Here is an 18,799-nt window from a genome sequence, read left to right on the forward strand (position 1 = left end):
AGACTTTCCCTTCTCCAGGGGATCTTCCCAACCCAGGGATCGAACCCAGGTCTCCCACATTGCAGGCAGATTCTTTACCAGCTGAGCCACAAGGGAAGTCCAAGAATACTGGGGTGGGTAAACTATCTATCCCTTCTTCAGTGGATCTTCCCAACCAAGGAATCGAACCAGGGTCTCCTGCATTGCAGGTGGATTATTTACCAACTGAGCTATCAGGGAAGCCATGAATAGAAAATGACCATAAAAATGAATACACTGAAGACAAAAAAAAAAAATACAGGTCATGCTCTGTTATCCTTGGAATTTCATGCTAGAGCTGTGCTATCACGTGGAACTCTCTGTGCTGATGGAAATGTTCTATAATGTTTACTGCCCAACACAGTAGCCACAGGCACATGTGACTACTTCCCAGGTGACTTAGTGGGTAAAGAATCCGCCTACTAATGCAGGAGATGCAGAAGACTCAGGTTCAATCCCTGAGTCCAGAAGATCCCCTGGAGGAGGGCATGGCAACCTGCTCCAGTATTCTTGCCTGGAGAATCCCATGGACAGCAGAGCCTGGTGGGCTACAGTCCATGGGGTTGCAAAGAGTCAGATACAACAGAAGCGACTGAGCACACACACAGTGTGAGTGAGGAGCTGAATTCTTCATTTTGTTTCATTTTAATCACTTAAATAGCCACATGTGGTTGGTGGCTACTTTTACTGGCAGCACAGCTCTAGATTATTTGATGATAAAGAGACTTATTGAAGGATAACTTCTGGACCAGTACCTGTTGCAGATGGGAGTAAATAAACTCCGTCCTGACCCTCACTTTGCACCACCATCATTCCATCCCCATCTCTTCAAAAAGGAAAGAATTTGGAGAGATGAGCTTACCCCGCACTACAAATATCCCCTCTATCACTTTCCTCTGTGTCCCTCTCTTTTCTTACATCCCTAGGTTTCCCAGGAGGAGCCTGGAGATTTCTCTCTAGGGAGACAAAATTGAGACGATTTGGAACTTACAGAAAAGAAGAAGCAAGCAAACATGCCCCAGGAGCACGTATAAAGGGATGAGCAGAATATAAAAAGGGGCATTTCACTATGCAGAAAATACATATGCAATTAAAGAGTTCATATGTCTCTTCTTAGATTAAGGAATTATTAGACATTTTCTTAGATGTGGTCATGGTGTTGTGGTAATGTAAGAAAACTTCCCTTATTTTTTGGAGATGCATGCTGGAGGACTCAGTGGTGACAGGCCATGAGGTGCTATCAGTATCTGTATGTGTGCACACGTGTGTGCATACGTGTGGGTATATGAGCACCAAAACACCAAGGCAGATACATATACATACATGTGCAGATACATACATATATACAGAGATTAGTTAGATTGGATGGATAGACAGTAGCTAGATGCATAGTATATAAACACATAAGTATATTAGATGATAGCTAGCTAGATATACATTTTCATAGATAGGTATTTAGATAGACAGAGGGCAAACTGTTTATAATTGTTAAATGTAGGGATGGGATTATGAGTAGTCACTTTAAAAACACGATGGACAACAGAACTACTGCCAATTTTAAAAATGTTTTTATTACTGCCAACTGGAAGCCTCGTAAGGCCAATGTGACGTGGGTGGGCACAGCCTCTCCACTCAAGTGCCACACAAGAGGGGCAAGGCCCACAGACAAGGAGGGGACACAGGAAGGCAGAGGGGCAGTGCCCTGCTCGGACAAGTGGGGTCAGATCCTCCCCACCACATCTCCCTTCCACACTGAGCCTCCTCCCTCATCCCAGACCTCGCACTGGGGAGCCAGGCCAGTGCAAGGCCTGATGGGCACCAAGACTGGCGATGGGGGCAGCGGAAGGAAGGGCAAGGATGGCAAAGCAGGATGGAGTCCAGGGAGCTCAGCTGTGGGGGGCAGGTAGCCTGCAAGGATGAAGAGAGTTTGAGCTTGGGCTTTTTGTTGGCCCCCCAGCCCCCCAAGTCACTGATGGGGAGAGAGGCAGATGTTGGCTCTTTACCCTGGATATATACACTCAGGTCCCAATCCCGCCCTGTCTTCCTGCTACAGCTGTCAATGGCAGTATACACTCAGGGGTGCTAGTCTCCCCAACTCTGTGGGCCATGCAAGGAATGAGGAAAGCTGTATTGAGGTTCCACTGATAACCCCGACTGGAGATCGGGCCTTCCGGTGGGTCAAGGAGTTGGTTTGCCTTCCCCACACCCTGTAGGAGTGCGGCCTGGCACGGATTCTTACCCCAGCGGGACTGGAGACAGGCTTGTGGTGAGGTGTCACTCAGACACCCCTCAGATGCTGTCCCCCAGCACAGCGGATAGCTGGAGGGACCCAAGGATTCCAGGGTAGGTAGGACTGCTGTGGACACACTGCCGGGGGACTGCTGGGAAAGCAAGAGGAAGCCCACAGCTGCCAGCGATGCCTCCTGTTTAGCACGACCAGGACCCCTGCCCCCAGGCTGTATCTTGAACAACTTCAGGGGGAGCCATTCACACAGTAGACTATGAGGATGGCACTCCCTGGAAGCGTGCCCTGTGGGGGCCAGGGGCATCGTGAATTCTAGCTCAGGCCTCCACTGGGAATGGGAGGAGCAGTGACCCCTTTGGCCTTCCCAGTTCACAAACTCCCCCTCCTCCTGGATACCTGTGCAGAGAAGATTCCTGGGGAGGCACTTGGTACAGTCAGACCCGGGGAACCACCTACAAGGTAAGGGAGAATCTACTCAGCAGGAGGAACAAGGGTCTGCGGAGCAGGGGGTGGTGGTGAGAGGCAGGGGAAGTTTTACGAAAGGCAATGACTTCCGGCAGGGGTGGGAGGGGGTAGATGTTACAGCCCTAAACTGCCTCCTCCCCAAGGCGGGGTCTTAAAAGACTGGGGAAGAAGGATTAGTTCCCAGGAATGATCGGGGGCTGTGCAGCCCTGAAGAGCAAGGATTATGTGTGTCCAGCATACAACACAAGGTCTGATGCGTGGGATGTGCCAAGTAAATGTTCGGTGGATGGATAGATGGAAGGAAAGATAGGTGGATGAATGGATGGAAAGATAGGTGGATGAATGGATAGAAGGAAGGAAGGGAAAGGTAAGTGGATGGATGGATAGATGGACAAATGGAAGGAAAGGAAGGAAGAGAAATGTGAACGGATGGAAGGAAGGAAAGGGAAGAAAGGAAGGAAGGAAGAGAAAGGTGAGTGGATGGATGAGTGGATGGATGGGCAGAGAAATCACCTGGAAACTGCATCTCCCACTTGAGCTTCTCTTGTCGGCGCCATTTGGCTCTTCGGTTGGAAAACCAGATCTGAGGGAGGGCAGAAACCATGCAGCTGACTGTGCGCTCCAGGGCCCAGCACTTACTGTTCTCACCCACGTGTTCCTGACCTGGACTCAGAGAGCAGACCCTTCCCCAGACCCGACCTCCCTGCTTCCTGCTCTGGCCTTTGCTCTCTGACCCCTTCCTCAGCACCAAGGCTTGGAGGGGGAGGAGGGGAGAGCAATCAGCAGCAGGGGAACACGGAGGGGCTCATTTCTGCTCCAAACAAGCCGGTCTCCCCCTTCCCGCCCCCTTCTCTACTGCACCAGAGCCCAAAGACTGCCTGGCCCAGACTCTGTCCTTGGGGTCTGTGCGCGCAGTGCGGCCGGGCTCACTCACCCTCACCGTGTCCTCAGGCAGAGAGGTGGCTGCAGCCAGTTTCCCACGGGCCACTGAATCAGGGTACTGCCCACGCTGGAATTCTGCAGAGATGGAGGCTCACACGGCAAGGGCACGGGGAGAGGAGCAAGGCCTGCCGCCCCCTCAGCAACACCCCCCCAACTCCCACCCCGCCTGGGACAACGCTGAACTGCCCTCCTCCTGGAGGCAGGGCCACCTGCAGCCTCCAGCGCTCAGCCGTGGCCCACAGGCCTCCGGGTCCTCACCTCCATGGCCCACATCCACCCAGCCCCGGCACCTTTCTCCAGCGCCTCGGCTTGTCCTGGGGAAAAGATCGTCCGATTCCGGTGGCCAGTTCCTGGGTGGGGACCCCGGGGAGCCTCAGAGTCACTAGGCGGAGTTCGAGGAATTGGACCCAAACCGGCTGCAAAGGGAGACGGTAGCTGGAGTGGGTTTGCGACAGTGATTCCTCTGGGGCTATGGGGCCGGGGCAGTGTGGCTATAGAGAGGAGCTGCACCGCTGGGACATCCACCTGGACTCGGGGGTTGCTGCAGGGGTGCTGGGTGAGGGGCACACTCCATACTGTGGTGGGCGCATGCTTAGTATCTGGAGGGAGACAGCTGCAAGGTTTGGTCCAGGCTTGCGTGACCACCGCAGCACAGCAAAAGTGGTCTGAGAGGCTGTGATCGAGGCAGGGGGAAGATGTGGAAACCCGAGTCCTGCCTCCTCCTCAGCAGATCCTGTGAACCTAGAGGTCTAGGGAGCTGGTCTCCATTCTAGGACCTGCCAACACCTATCTAGTGACCTTGGGTTAGTCGTTTCCCTTCCTCTGAGCCTCCATCCTCTCCTGCCAGGAGAGAATAAGATCCCCTATCAGCCTCTCTCAGTTGTCTTGTGGTGAGGGTGATGCAAGAAAGAATAAGAAAGGAATGTGAAAACTGTAAGATGCTTACATGTGGCTCTGATCATCCCTGGAGGCAGCTCCAAGACCCACCTGGCAACCTGAGATGTATCCAGGGCGGTCTCTGGTCCTCCTGCAATGCCCGCAGGACTCGGTTGATGGAGGAGACCTGAGGATGTGGGGTGTTGAGTAGGAAGATGGTGCAAAGAGCTTCCTAAGTTTGCTTCCTAAGGATGGTTGCTTCCTAAGGATGTTCCCCCAACATCCTCTCTCTCTCTCTCTCTGTCCCAGCCAACACCTTAGTTCCAAGGGCAGCCTCCTCTCACTCCCCATACTTTCTTCATCTCACCTGTCTCACTACTTTTCAGAAGAGAAACTTCTGGGTCAGAAGAGAGCCCGGGAGCCCTGCCCCCAGCCTGGGAGGCCCCATTACCAAATAAGAACGGATCTACTTCTGCCTCGCCAGACAGCCTGTCTGCGATTCCGGTTCTGGTTCTGGGGAGGGAAGGGCACTTACACTGGGAGTCTTGTCCTGGGTGCAAAGCCCTTCTGCACAGAGCTGGCGTTGGATCTCCCAGGCGAAGAGGGCCGGGCACTCCCCCTTGAGCTGGGCGATTCGTGCCACCACTGGCGGTGTGGCCAAGCGTGGCTTGCTTCCCCCAATCCCCTTGGGCTCCAAGACACCTGTGCGGTAGTAACGCCCTAGGATCTTGCTCACACAGCCATTAGATACCTGCGTCAGGTGAAATGCAGAGACAGGTAAGGCCTAATGGCCAGAGGAGGAGTGTCCCTGGGACAGAAGCTACAAGGCCACAGAGTGGAGTCCAGCCCCACCTTCGGAAGTCTGAAGCTCCCTATCCCAGCCCTCAGGGAGCAGCCCAAGCCCAAAGGCCCTCCCAGTCTGCACCAGCCCCAGACTTGCCTTAAAGGGCCTCCTGTCCCTGCTTCTTGTCCCCATCACTGGGTGAAGGGCCCAGGATCCTACCTTGAGGCTCCGGGAGATGTCACAGGGCCGCATCCCGCTGACAGCCAGCCGCACAATCTGTTGCCGGGTATCCAGGGGCAGGGGCCGACCATTCACAAAGAGCCCCCCCAGCTGGTTCACACTGCTGATCCCTGGGAGGGAGAGAGAAGCATCCAACCCAGCAGCTCCCCTCTCCCCAGTCTATCTGTGGCCAGGACGACCCCCCTGGGAGAGGGGTTACCCCTCCAGCCTGCCTTCCCACTGTAGAGAAAATCCTCTCCCCCGGGGATGGCCCCTGTTCTGCTCACAGGGTCCCCCAAACATGCCACTTTCTCTGGGAGCTGCCTCATGGGTGAATCTCTGCTCCTTGGCCATAGGCACTGGCCCTCCTGAGCTTAGGGACACAGGGTGGAACAGAGACTGTCTGGACTGAGCTCCCTTAGAACGCTGGCTAAGGGCACATGAAACCACGTGGATGGAAGCAGAACCCTGAGCCATTTCTGCCCTCTTTTTGCTACCCTGTCCTTCCAGCTTCTCTTGGGCATCTTACCATCCTGCGGCATGCTCCAGGCTGAGCCTCCTCTCAAAGGACAGGCACTGGGAATACTGGGGAGAGCAGTTTCTCCTGGGAGGTCCTTCTTTGTTCTTGAGGCTGAGCCTACAATAATCCAGGGTTCTTTGGGTGGAATCTCTTGCTTGGAATAATCTTGGGATAGGGCTTTGTGATAGAGGATAAGATTTCTAAAATTTGCCAGTAGATTGGTTACAAAGACTCAGATTCGTTTTACTAAACCTTTGAGTTAAAACATCACAGGGCTAGGGGACTTCCCTGGCAGTCCAGTGGCTAAGACTCAGCACTTCCGGTGCACAGCATGCATGTTGGATCCCTGGTTGAGGAGCTAAGATCCCTCAAAAGCCTTATCATCCCCTAGGAGGTGATACACTTGGGGCAGGGGTCCCGCCTCCTAAGCTTAGGAGGTTCTGCCCAGCCAGGGAGAGCACTAGGGACCACAGATCCCCATCACCCTGGTCCAGGGCTGGGAACCACATTAAAGGCTCTGCCTGCAGTCTCATGCAGGTTATGTTCTCCAAACCACCAGCCAGAAAGCTTCCTGCAGAGCATCTCATGGGAGGGTCTTGCTCTGTGTTTTATGCTCCCCAGGAAGGTCTGGGGAGACACCAGGGCTCGGCTCTACCCCCAGGCATTGAAGCTCAGTCCCCACCCACTGGAAGTAGAGATGAACAAGCCTGAAGTTCTAGCGTCTGCCAGAAGACACCTCTCTTGACACCTTCTAACCCACTGGGGTTGTTATTTCCTGTTAACTCTGGAGAGTTCTAGATCTCATACTCTCAAAGGTCAGCTCTCCGGGGCCAGACACTCATTCCTTCAATTACCATTTACCAAAGGGATGTTGAAGGGAGGGAGGGAGAAGCAGGAGAGGGCTGTCTCTGACCTGCATAGATGCCAAGGTGAGCATGAGAGTCTCTGGGCAGCTAGGGACCCAGGTCATGAACCACCATGTCTGTCTTGCTTTTAACAGCTAGACATGGCAGTTGATGCCACCTCCTTTCATGCCTGGACCGCTGGCACGGCTGGGGGTCACCCCAGAGAATAACTTATGCTTGGAACTTTCCTGTAATAACCACACCATCTCGACTTAATCAACTAATCTGCAATTATCTACTGAACATGGTATTAATCATGAGTACATAGCTAGTTGTTTAGAATGAAGGGAGTAAAAAGGAAAAGGACAAGGCTTTTGCTCTCCAGGAGATCGCAGAGCAGCCAGGAAGAGGAGACTAGTGCTGGGGAGAAAACAATGAACTCAGGAGGGACTGGAGAAACTCAGGAACTGAAACAGCTTTTACTCACTCCTCTCTAGACAGAGAGAGACGCATTCCCCTACAAGCTCTCATCTTTCCAGAGAGTCAGGAAGGCAGGCAGAGGTTTCTCCAGAAAGAAAACCAAGGGACAAATTGGGGTTCTCGCAATTAAGAGGCTACCCAGGGAGTAAAGTTAAGGAAGTTTAGAAGCCAGTCCCTCCTCAGAAGCTGAAATTTCCAGCTTCTAATCCTAAGGCTCTCTTTCTCTGCCTCCACCCCTGCTACCACGAAAGCAATGGAGAGAGGAAAGAATCCGGGGACTTAAAGGGCTATGTCAAAAGCTCAGAAAATCAGCCAAGCCCTGAATCCTTGAGAGGAATCTGTCCTCCCCTCGGTGACTAGAGCTCAAGAGGAGCTGTAGGGGCTCAGGTTCGATACCCAAACCTAAAATCCCCCCAACTCAAAATAGTAACCCATTCCCAGTCACCGCACCACACATTTCCAACATTCACATTGACTTGTCTGAGGAGAGAACCGGTCCTCACAAGATAGGAGAGCAGCAGAGTGGGCTGAAGGGGCAGGAAGGAGGTGGCTGCAGAGACAAAGGAGGAGAGAGGTTGGCTTGGCCACACAAAGACATGGAGCCAGCCTGGGAGGCGGAGCAGACAATGAGCCGGAGGTGAGCTACCTGTGTGGAGACACTGAGGTGACAGCTTCGATGCTTCAAGAGTCTCAGTCTCCTGATCTGGGCTCCTGAGACCCCTGCAGTCTCCAGGGAGGGTGCTGGTCTGGTCCTGGTAACAGCCTCCTCTCTCTTTCTGCTTCAGTCCTGCCAGGGGGTCCAGAGCTACAGAGAGCCCGGTGATCAGGAGCAGAGGGCAGCCTTCTGGGAGTAGCCAGTGATGTCACAGGCCATGAGCAGAGGAGAGAGGAGGAGGGAGGTGTGCATGGGGCTGACTGACGCTGGCCCTGAGTCAGGGCAAACCACAGCCAACCTCACTGTGTCCTTCCACCAGAAGTCCTCGGAGCCCATGTTGCCCCCCCGTGCCAGCCTGAAGCAGGGCCAGAGCCAGTCTCACCCAAGGCACCTAGCCCTTTAGCACACCCACTCAGGGGCCAGTACTCCTGAAGTGGATGAGGAATAAGGAAGATGGGGGAATTTCAGACTGTGTCTCCACGTCTTCAGATGCTCATTAGCCCAAACGTGACTTCCAGAACCACAGACACAGCCTCCCACCCAGAATGCACTTTTGGGTTCTGGGTCAACTCCCGAGTTCTGTGTTGGTTGAAAAAATAAATGGGTACATAGACCAACACCTAAATACTGGCCAGGTTGGCCCATGAATCTCTCAGAGAATGAGATATGTGTAGAAAAGAGTGTCACACGGCACCAGTTCTTCCCAAGTGTCCTAACCAAACCTCCAATTGGCTCCTTGACTGAGGTGACGCCCAGGATGAGTCTTGCTTAGAAATTGGGGGACCCTGGGATTCAGAATACTGTCAACAGGGTTGATGGAGGGAATGAGCCTCTGAGGGGAGTTAGGTTGCAGGTGGGGTATCTATCCATTTCTAGATTTATCAGGCTCCATTCCACTAAGGATATGGTGCTTTTAGACTCTAAGTTATGAATGACGCTCCTGTTCCCACCATGGACACCACAGGGTACCCGGATCGTTGTTGGGGTGGAAGGCCCAGCAGCTGGAAAGGAGACAAAGCCCCCAGCGCACGGAAGCTCTGTTGCCACCTCCAGCATGGGCAGATCTCTTGTGAAGGAGGCAGCATGGAAAACTCTTTGGGTCCATCCCACACTTTGGATTCTGAGAGACCCTCTCAGATGTCAGGCTGAAAGCAAGCAGGGTGTGGAGATCTAAGACTAGGTTTCATTGGTAAATGCTTTGGTTTGGCAGGGACAGAGGCATGGATATCATGGTTGAGCCTAGGGTTGGGAACTCATTCTCAAAACAGAGCCAAATGTATCACAGAAGTGGGTTTTCTCCCTTACCCTGACACTTACTCCCCTCTTTTTCCAACCTCCTCGGGCTAGTCCAGAGCCCTGGGCAGACTGCAGCAGATGGTTTCAGCACCAGGGGGAGGACAGCACATGCCCTAGTGACTGGAGAGCCAGTTCACTCCCAGGGCAGCTGGAACTGCTGGTCCCAATACTCAGCCATGCCTGGGTGAGAGGAGGTCCTGAGGAAGGCATGTGGTACCCCTGATCTTAGTCCTCTTTTCCTGCCTCATCCCTTCCCCTTTATTTGCCCCTGCATCTGGGGACCAAAGGCTCCATGTCCAGACCCACTATTCCCATGGACAGCTGTGTAAGGGTGGAGATAGGGGTGTCAGGGGGAGCAGGGACAAGACCTGGCAGATGGCGGAGGCAGTGATTTCCCCCATAAACTACCCTCTCCCCCCGCCTTTACAACACACTCTTGGGTCTGAACAAACAGAGGCTTTCGACCCAGAGGTGATGGGGGGAGGGAAAAGAGAGGAAGGGGAGCCTAGCCAGCCCAAAGGCTCAGCCACTCAGCCCTCTGCCCAAAGCGCCAGACTGTTTGAGGAGCAAATATCTGCCTTCACTGTCTGACTCTCTCAGCCGCCCCCACCGGGCTTGGGGCTAATTGTCCCTCATTAGCTGGGCCCAAGCCCCAGGCTGCTGCCAGCCCCCGCCATCTGCTCACAATTATACATTAACTCAGAGGTCTTGCCACCCGCCAGCCCGACTGTGCGCCCCTCTCCAGGCCAGCCGTGGCCATTCCTGATTGTCCCTTGCCCTGTTACAGAGCCCGAACCACTGGCTTCTACTGCCCTCGGGGCCCCCTGGTATAAAGCCCTGAAGCTGCAGGAAAAGACCAGTCCTCAGGTGAGGAGGCTGGAGTTCCCCGGCCCTCCTCACGGGGCCAGCAGACGAGACAAGCCCGTGCGTAAAGCTGGAGATGGCAGGGCGCAGCCGGAGCTGAGACCAGAAGCTTTGCCCTGAATCCTCACCCTGGGCTTTGGGCACTCAATGAGGGTGGCGATGCCAGTTCCAGGCTATTGCTACCCCTCCCCGTGGCCCCTCCTAGTGAGCTGTAGGGTTCTGGCTCCTAACTTCCCTCTCTCCAGAGAGCCCCGTTTCCTGCCAGTCCTCAGCTTTCCAGAGCGCACTGGCCATCTCGCCAAAACCGCTCTCTGGCAGCACACGCCTCCGCGTTGAAAGTCATCGTAGTTTCCTGGCCACAAAAACATGGGGAATCTTCAAGTTCCTTGGATATTCCTAAGCTTAGTCCTGAAGCTGCAACTCCAGCACTGCCAGCCGTGCTTTCCCAGACCAGAGCTGGGAGACCCTGCTTTTCTGCAAAATCCCAGCGCTTTTCTGGCCGGTGTCTGGAACGCTGGCTACTCAGCTCCCTCCCTCTGAATGTGCCAGGGAGAGTGAAGAGCACTTCCTCTCAACTGGGGACACAGAAAATACCCCCCTTTTCCTTCTTTTTCCCCAGGAGTGCCTAACCTCTGCGCTTGGCCTTCCCCACGTTTCTCTCAGAACTAGGTTTGCCGGGCAGGGTGGGGAGTCTACACTTTCCTAGACAACCCTTAGCAGAGCTGGGGAGTTAGAGCCAAAGACTCTAGGAGGCCAGGCAAGGAAACTCGTGGTGTTGGGCCGAGGGCAGCAAGGAAGAGCCCAGCCCAAAGCTGTCAGGTCCGGCCCCATGCACCTCAGACCACAGAGGCCAAGTCACTTGTGGGGAATATGTCTCTGGGTCTGCCGGCACACTAGCCCTGCCCAAGGGAAAGGGGCAGCGTCCTGACTGGAGTTTTCAGACCTGTCTGCTGACCCAAAGTTCCATCTGTTTCTCTGGGATGGCCAGCTCTGAGCTCCACAAAGCTTCCCCACTCCAGTGGAGAATCTAAGGAAGCAGATAATGGTCCATTTTTAAAATACATTTTATTGTAATAAGCTTTATTTTTTAGGACAATCTTAGGTTTACAGAGAAATTTCAAAGAGAGTTTTCATATACCCCACACACTGTTTCCCCTGTTATGAACATCTTACAGTACTATTTGTTATAATTAGTGAGCCAATGTGGAAAGGGCTTCCCTGGTGGCTCAGAAGGTAAAGAATCCCCCTGCAATGTGGGAAACCCGGGTTTGATCCCTGAGACAGGGAAGACCCACTGGAGAAGGGAATGGCTACCGCTTACAATTTTCTTGCCTGGAGAATCTCCATGGACAGAGGAGCCTAGTGGGCTAAAGTCCATGGTGTCACAAAGAGTCAGACATGACTGAGCAACTAACACTCATTGATAACTAAAATCCACGCTTTATTTTAGAGTTCCTCAGTCTTTCCCCTAACGTCCTCTTTTCCATTTCAGAACCCCGTCTAGGACACCACATTTAGTCACCAGGTATTCTGAGGCTCTTCTTGGCTGTAAGGGTTTCTCAGATTTTCTTGTTTTTGATAACTTTGAAAATTTTGAGGAGTCAGGTATTTTGCAGAACATCTGTCAGCTGTGATTTGCCTGATGTTTTCCTCATGATTAGACTGAGCTGACGGGCTTTTAGTTCAGACAGTAAAGAATCTGCCTGCAGTGCAGGAGACCTGGGTTTGATCCCTGGGTCAGGAAAATCCCCTGGAGAAGAGAATGGCAATCCACCCCAGTATTTTTGCCTGGAGAATCCCCATGGACAGAAGAACCTGGCGGGCTACGTCCATGGGAATGCAAAAAGTCGGACATGTCTGAGTGGGTAGCGCACGCGCGCGTGCACACACACACACACACACACAGAGGTTTTGAGGAAGAAGATCCAAAAAGGTGAAGTGCCATTCTCATTGCATCCCATCACAGCACATGTCAAAATGACTCACCTCTGTTGATGTTGACCTTGATCATCTTGCTAAGGTAGTGTATATTAGGTTTCCCCACTGAAATTACTCTTTTTCCCTCCTTTCTATACAGCACTTTTCTGAAGGAAGTCCTGTGAACAATGCACCCTTAAGAGTGAGGAGTTATACTTTACCTGCTTGAGGGTGATTACATTGATTTTGGATTTCTTATGCCCCGGAGATTTTTTTACTTCTCTCCCACCTATCTGGGGCTTCCCAGGTTCATTGTTTTTCAGTCACCAAGGCCTAGTCATGTCAGACTCTCTGTGACCCCATGAACTGCAGCACGCCAGGTGACGTGGTGTTAAAGAACCTGCCTGTCAATACAGGAGACACAGGAGACCAAGGTTCAATCCCTGGGTTGGGAAGATCCCCTGAAGTGGGAAACGACAACCCACTCCAGTGTTCTTCTCTGGGAAACCCCATGGACAGAGGAGACTGGTGGGCTGCAGGCCCTGGGATCACAGAGCTGGCCATGACTGAGTGACTGAACGCATGACACACACAATCACTTATTTGTTCACTAATCTATGTCTATCAATATGGACGATGGATACTAATTTTATTCTTTGGATTATTATCCAATATACTACTTGTTGTTTTTGTTGCTCAAATTGTTCCAGCTTCAGCCATTGGGCACTCTTTCAATTGGTTCCTATGTCCCTTTGGCATATCCTCATTTTCATGGGGTTCAGCTTTTATTATGTGTGTGTGTATCTCCTTATTTATCTTATACATCACCTGCCCCAAGCCTAGAATTAGTTATTTCTCCATGGAGCTCTGGTTCACTTGGTTGGAGAGTGGTAGGTTTGCTTATTGCTACTGGGATATCAGTGCTTCTGGATTCTCTCAGCTGAGAGAGCAAAGAAATAAACATTAGTGTGTACTAATCTGTGTATGTAGACATATTAATATCTGTAAAGAGTTCCATATGTAACCATTTCCATCTATATAAACTAAACATGAGTTCATACTCATGTCTCCAACTCCAATCCATTATCACACAGATCATTCTAGTTTCCTCCCTTGCTTTTCTGTAACATCTATATAATACTTAAGTACAATTTATTTTACCTTTAGTTTTACAGACTCCACTCATTTCCAAAGTTACTTAAGTAGGCACCCTTTTCCCCACTCCCTTCTCTTCATAATCTAACTGTAGTACAGCTGGATTATTTAGTCATATTCTGCATTTCACTTTAGGATTCCCTGACCTCTAACTAACTTTTAAAATCTGTATACATTAAGACTCACTCTTTGTGCTGTAAAATTCTATAGGTTTTGATAAATGCTAAATCTGTATATCCCTAAGTACAGTAAACTATACAGAGTACTTTCCCCCACCCCAGGAAATCTGTAGCATTTCACCTATTCAACCCACCTCCCTCCCCAAAAGCCCCCTGGCAACCAGTGATCTTTTGTATAAATACCATCATTTTGCCATTTCTGGAATGTCATATAATGGAATCATAAATTATGCTGCCTTTTCAGACTGGCTTCTTTTACTTAGTAATATGCACTTAAGATTCCTGCATGCTTTTTCTGAGAGCTGATTTCTTTTTAGGACTGAATAATAGTGCACTGTATGGATGAACCACAGTTTATGTAGCTATTCACCTACTCTGGACAAAAGTTTTCAACTCTTTCGGCTAAATAACAAGCAGTACAATTGCTGAAGTACATGGTATGAGTACATCTAGTTTTGTGAAAAACCACCAAACTGTCTCCCAAACTGGCTGTACCATTTTGCATGCCCTCCAGCTGTGAACAAGAGTTCCTATTGCTTCACATCCCCATTAGCATTTGGTGTTGTCAGGATTTTGGTTTTTGGCCACTCTGATAGGTGTCTGGTGGTATATCATTGTCATTTTAACTTACTTCTCCTTAAATGATAGGATGTGGGTAATCTTGTCATATGCTTCTTTGCCATCTGTTTATCTTCTTTGGAGAAGTTAATCAGGTGTTTATTTTCTTATTGTTAAGCTTTAAGAGTTCTTTGTATATTTTGGATAACATTCCTTTCTCAGATATGTGTTTTGCAAATGTTTCCTCCCAGTCTAATACTGTTGACCTTGTCTTTCCAAGAGCAGAAGTTTGTAATCAAACTGAAGTTCGACGTATCAATTATTTCTATCATGGACCATGTCTTAGGTGTTTTATTTAGAAAGGCATCATCAAACCTATTAACTATAATTTTTAGAGCTGTTTTGGATTCACAGCAAAATTGAGAAGAAAGTACAGAGAAATCCCATATACCCACTGCCCCCACATAGGCATAGCCTCCTCCATTTTCAGTATCTCCAGTTTGTTACAGTTAATAAACCTAAGCTGTAAATTTTGTAGATGTTCTTTATCAAGCTTAGGGTGTTCTCTTCTATTCCCCATATGCTGAGAGCTTTTATCATGAGTGAGTATTGGATTTTGTTAAGTGCCTTTTCTACATCAATTGATATGATCATTTTTCTTCTTTATCCTGCTGATGTGATGGATTATATTCATTGATTTTTAAATATTGAGCCAGCTTTCCATGCCTGGAATAAACTCACTTGGTCATGGTTTATAATTCTTCTTATACATTGTTGGATACAACTTACTAATATTTTACTGATTTTTTTTCACCTATGCTCATGAAAATACTGGTGTTCAGCTTTCATTTCTTATGATGTCTTTAACTGCACTGGGGGCTTCCCTGGTGGCTCAGATGGTAAAGAATCTGCTTACAGTGTGAGAGACCCAGGTTCCATCTCTGGGTCAGGAAGATGCCCTGGAGAAGGGAATGGCTACCCACTCTGTATTCTTGCCTGGGGAATTCCACGTACAGAGGAAGCTAGTGGGCTTCAGTCCATGGGGTTGCAAAGAGCTGGACACGAATGAGCATGTCAGGGTAATTAATATTGGTCTCATAAAATGAGTTAGGAAGTGTTCCCTCAGAGAGCCAGCTTTGAGAGTGAGGACAGGGTTTACTAAGCACCTGTAACTCAGGCTGAGAGACATACAAAGAGCATCTCCTCTTTGACATTCAGGACAGTATATCTCAGTAATTAACAGTGGAATCTTTAGAGCCAACAAACCTCAGTTCCTGTCCCAGCCCTCCCACACCATCTGCATGATTCTGGGCCAATTAACTGTTAATTTAACAAATAATAATTGAACACCTATTATGTGCCAGGTACCGGGATAACAGCAGGGGATAAAAAAAGGCAAATCCCAGTGCTCTTGGAGCCTTTTTTTTTTTTTTTTAAATATAGGCTCTTGGAGCCTATATTTTTAAACTTTCTGTGCTTCAGGTTTCCACATCTTAACATGTGACTTTAATAGTACCTGGGCTTCCCCAATGGCTCAGAAGTAAAGAATCTGCCTGCAATGCAGGACACATAGGAGGTATGGGTTCGATCCCTGGGTTGGGAAGATCCTCTGGAGGAGGAAATGGCAACCTACTCCAGTACTCTTTCCTGAAAAATCCCATGGCCAGAGGAGCCTGGAGGACCACAGTCCAAAGGGTCACAAAGACTCAGACACAGCTGGGCGAGTAAGCACGCACGCATAATAGCACCTACTTCATAAGACTGATGTCTTATGTAAGTGAATATATATAAAGAATACTCCATATAGGCATTATGCTATAATTGTTGTTACTACTATTATTACTACTATTATGTGCCAACAGGTAATGCTATTCTCTATTGACTGAGTTCACCAGTTCCAGTTTAGGACATTCCTAGCCCCGCCCTTGCTGCCTTAAGTCTCCACTCCTATCATTTCTGTCTCTCTGCTTCTTCAGTTGACCCTCATGCTCTTTAGGCTCACTGAGCCTATTATATGACATTCCTTCTCTGACCTAGGGTTTCCTTATCTGGAGATAGTTGGGTGGCTATCTTTCTGCTGCCTTTGAAATAGCCAAACTTCTGTACTTTTGAAAGGGAAGAGGATGAGGAACAGAAGTCATTGAGGATCTCAGGTCTTTGCCTGTATGCTTTCTGAAGGTTATGGAATCCTGGCTGTGGCCTCTCTATGGAGTGAGAGGGGACTGAACTGTTTTAATGTAATCTAGTCAGCTCTGAAACTATGTCTGGAAACAGGTCCTACATAGGAAAGCTCAGTGCTCCAGCTTGGATAACTATCCACTGCTTAGCAAGACCCAAAGGCAATGGGGAATAAAGCTCCCTCCCCGAGGTTAAGGATCTTACTTCCATCCCAGGAATCCAGAACTCTTTCATCTTTACTGTGTCCACCAAGGCCCCCAAAGCAACACCTGCTGAGCCCAACAGAAGTCACTATGCTACCAGAGGGTAAATTGTCTCATTACTGTCTCTGGCTTGGCACCATCAAACCCAATAACGAGACTTTGAATGGTCCGTGTCCCAGGTTTCACCATCAGCCCAGCCGGCATCTCTCTCACCTGCACCCCTCAGCTTACCCAATTCCTCTTTACTGGTGGTCCTCGTGTCCACTTCTTACCCCGACTCTCTCAAATCTCCACTGCGTGTGTGCTCGGTCACTCAATCATGTCTGACTCTGTGTGACCCCATGAATTGTAGCCCACCAGGCTCCTCTGTCCATGGGATTCTGCAGGCAAGAATGCATTCCCTTCTCCAAGGATGTTCCTGACTCAGGGGTCAACCCCAGGTCTCCTGCACTGCAGGTGAATTCTTTACCGACAGAGCCACCTGATCTCAACTACCTGAAATCAATTATTTTAGCCTTCCCTGGACTGCTCCACATTCATCTCTCTCTTTCTTTTTGTGGTGGAAGAAAGTGCAACAGTGATGTTCCATGGAAACTCCTGTTTCCTCTCTGATTCTCCCTTCTCTCACTGTTCAACGTTTAGACTATTCACCAAACCCCTCACTTTCTCCACCCACTATGCCGGTTTCTCTTTCTCCTGGTACTTTAAGTTCTTTCTGTTAGTTTTCTATATCTATAATACAATATATAATAATAGTCATTTCCATCAAACAGTGTCTGGAGAGAATGCTGGCTAGAGCTGCCTGACCTCAGTCACCGGGGCAGCCCCTCTGGAGCCCGCCTGGGCCATGCAGGTGCCCTCAGGGTCTGCACATGGGCGCCCCCTGCAGGATGCCCAGTGCTCTGCGTTTGGTAGGGACAGCCTGGGTTGGTTACCCAGGCTTCCTTCATCACATCCCCTCTGAAAGAAAGTCTGAGCTGTGTGATTGGCAGGGGAGACAGCATCAAGTCAGAAGAGGCAAAGGAGATGCAGACTTGGGAAATATTTGGCAGCTGCCAGTGCCCTGAGGCACCAGGTCCCCTTCTAACCCCGTACCCTTCAATATCTACTCCCCACACCATGATCCTGACTTTCTCCAGAGATGGCATTGAAAAGACAGGCTCAGGAACTCAACCGGGTAAAATCTTATGGGGGTTATTGTCACTGTTAAGACAGCTGGGTTTGAGAAGAGAATTCTCTTTTCTTGGGAGAGAACAAGGAATTTATTTTAAACCAACAGGTAAAAATATCAGTCAAACTAACATAATTGCCCAAATGTACTAATCTTAGTAACTCAGAAAAAAATAAGTCTGCTGGATCAGTAATAAAGAATGCTGATTTGACCTCTGGCATTTTCTTTAACACTGTGAGAAAATATGCACCACATAACCACGTTTAAGTGCACAATTCCATGGTATCAAGTACATTCACAGTGTGGTATATCCGTCATCACTATCCATTTCCAGAATTTTTCATCATCCCAAATTCTGTACCCATTAAATAGTAACTCTCCTTTCCTCACTCCCTCTAAACTTGGACCTTAATGTTACTTTCTGTTTCTATTGATTTGTCTATTCTAGGTACCACGTGTGAGTGGGATCATGTAATATCTGTTCTTTTGTGTATGGCTTATCTCACTTGGCATGGTGTCTTTGAAAAGCAAGTTCTTAGGCATGTTTCCCTTCTCTTTATTATCCTGGTCTCAAAAAAATTAAAGCTACTTTTGGAGCTACTGGTAGAGCCTTGGGTAAGAACAGAGGTGGAGTCCTGGGCAACAGGGGAGATGTCAGTACATCTGCCTACGAGGATGAAGTGTAGAAGCAAAGGAAGTCTGTAAGAGTAGATTCCTTCTGAGTTTCAAGTGCACATGTCTTGAGTACTGGGAGAGCCCCAGTTGAGAAAGAAAACAGCCAGCCCACAGAGATACCACGCAATTCAAATAGGAAAACAACAGGGACATACCTGGTGGTCCAGAGGTTGAGACTCAGTGCTTCCAATACAGGGGGCAGAAGTTTGATCTTTGGTCAGGGCACTAAGATCCCACAGGCTTCCAGGTACGGCCACAAAAACAGAAAACAAGAACAACAACAAAAAAACTGATTAAAAAAAAAAACAGGAAAAAAACAGCTTGTCTCTCCCCTCCAAATGCTGGGCTTTCTCTGTTCTGGAGGGTGAAAGTGAAAGTCGCTCAGTTGTGTACACTCTTTGGAATCCCATGGACTAAACAGTCCATGGAATCCTCCAGGCCAGAATACTGGAGTGGGTAGTTGTTCCCTCCTCCAGGGGATCTTCCCAACCCAGGGATAGAACCCAGGTCTCCCACATTGCAGGCAGATTCTTTACCAACTGAGTCACCAGGGA

At 49.6% G+C, this 18,799-nt stretch overlaps 1 protein-coding gene across 1 annotated transcript; it reads right to left on the reverse strand.

The window, feature by feature from the left end:
• Window positions 1–1,729: 1,729 nt before the first annotated feature.
• On the reverse strand, window positions 1,730–18,460 carry PAX4 (paired box 4). Its single transcript, XM_061166405.1, has 12 exons — window positions 18,401–18,460; window positions 8,041–8,238; window positions 6,079–6,186; window positions 5,550–5,680; window positions 5,082–5,297; window positions 4,658–4,733; window positions 3,961–4,086; window positions 3,663–3,745; window positions 3,242–3,311; window positions 2,660–2,715; window positions 2,258–2,399; window positions 1,730–1,926 (listed from the first exon to the last, which is right to left on the reverse strand). Exons 3-12 carry the CDS (start codon window positions 6,089–6,091, stop codon window positions 1,739–1,741), a joined length of 1,101 nt encoding a protein of 366 aa, XP_061022388.1. The 5' UTR covers window positions 6,092–6,186; window positions 8,041–8,238; window positions 18,401–18,460; the 3' UTR covers window positions 1,730–1,738.
• Window positions 18,461–18,799: the final 339 nt, after the last annotated feature.

The sequence above is a fragment of the Dama dama genome, chromosome 18, assembly GCF_033118175.1.
Source record: "Dama dama isolate Ldn47 chromosome 18, ASM3311817v1, whole genome shotgun sequence".
NCBI lineage: Eukaryota > Metazoa > Chordata > Mammalia > Artiodactyla > Cervidae > Dama > Dama dama.

Bases quoted from the DNA above. Each gene is read 5' to 3' on its own strand.
- PAX4 (XM_061166405.1), bottom strand. The intron at 3,312-3,662 runs GTGAGTGAGCCC...GCCCTCCCTCAG, and splicing joins TGCCTGAGGACACGGTGAGG to ATCTGGTTTTCCAACCGAAG. The intron at 2,400-2,659 runs GTATCCAGGAGG...TTGCTTTCCCAG, and splicing joins CAGGAATCTTCTCTGCACAG to CAGTCCCCCGGCAGTGTGTC.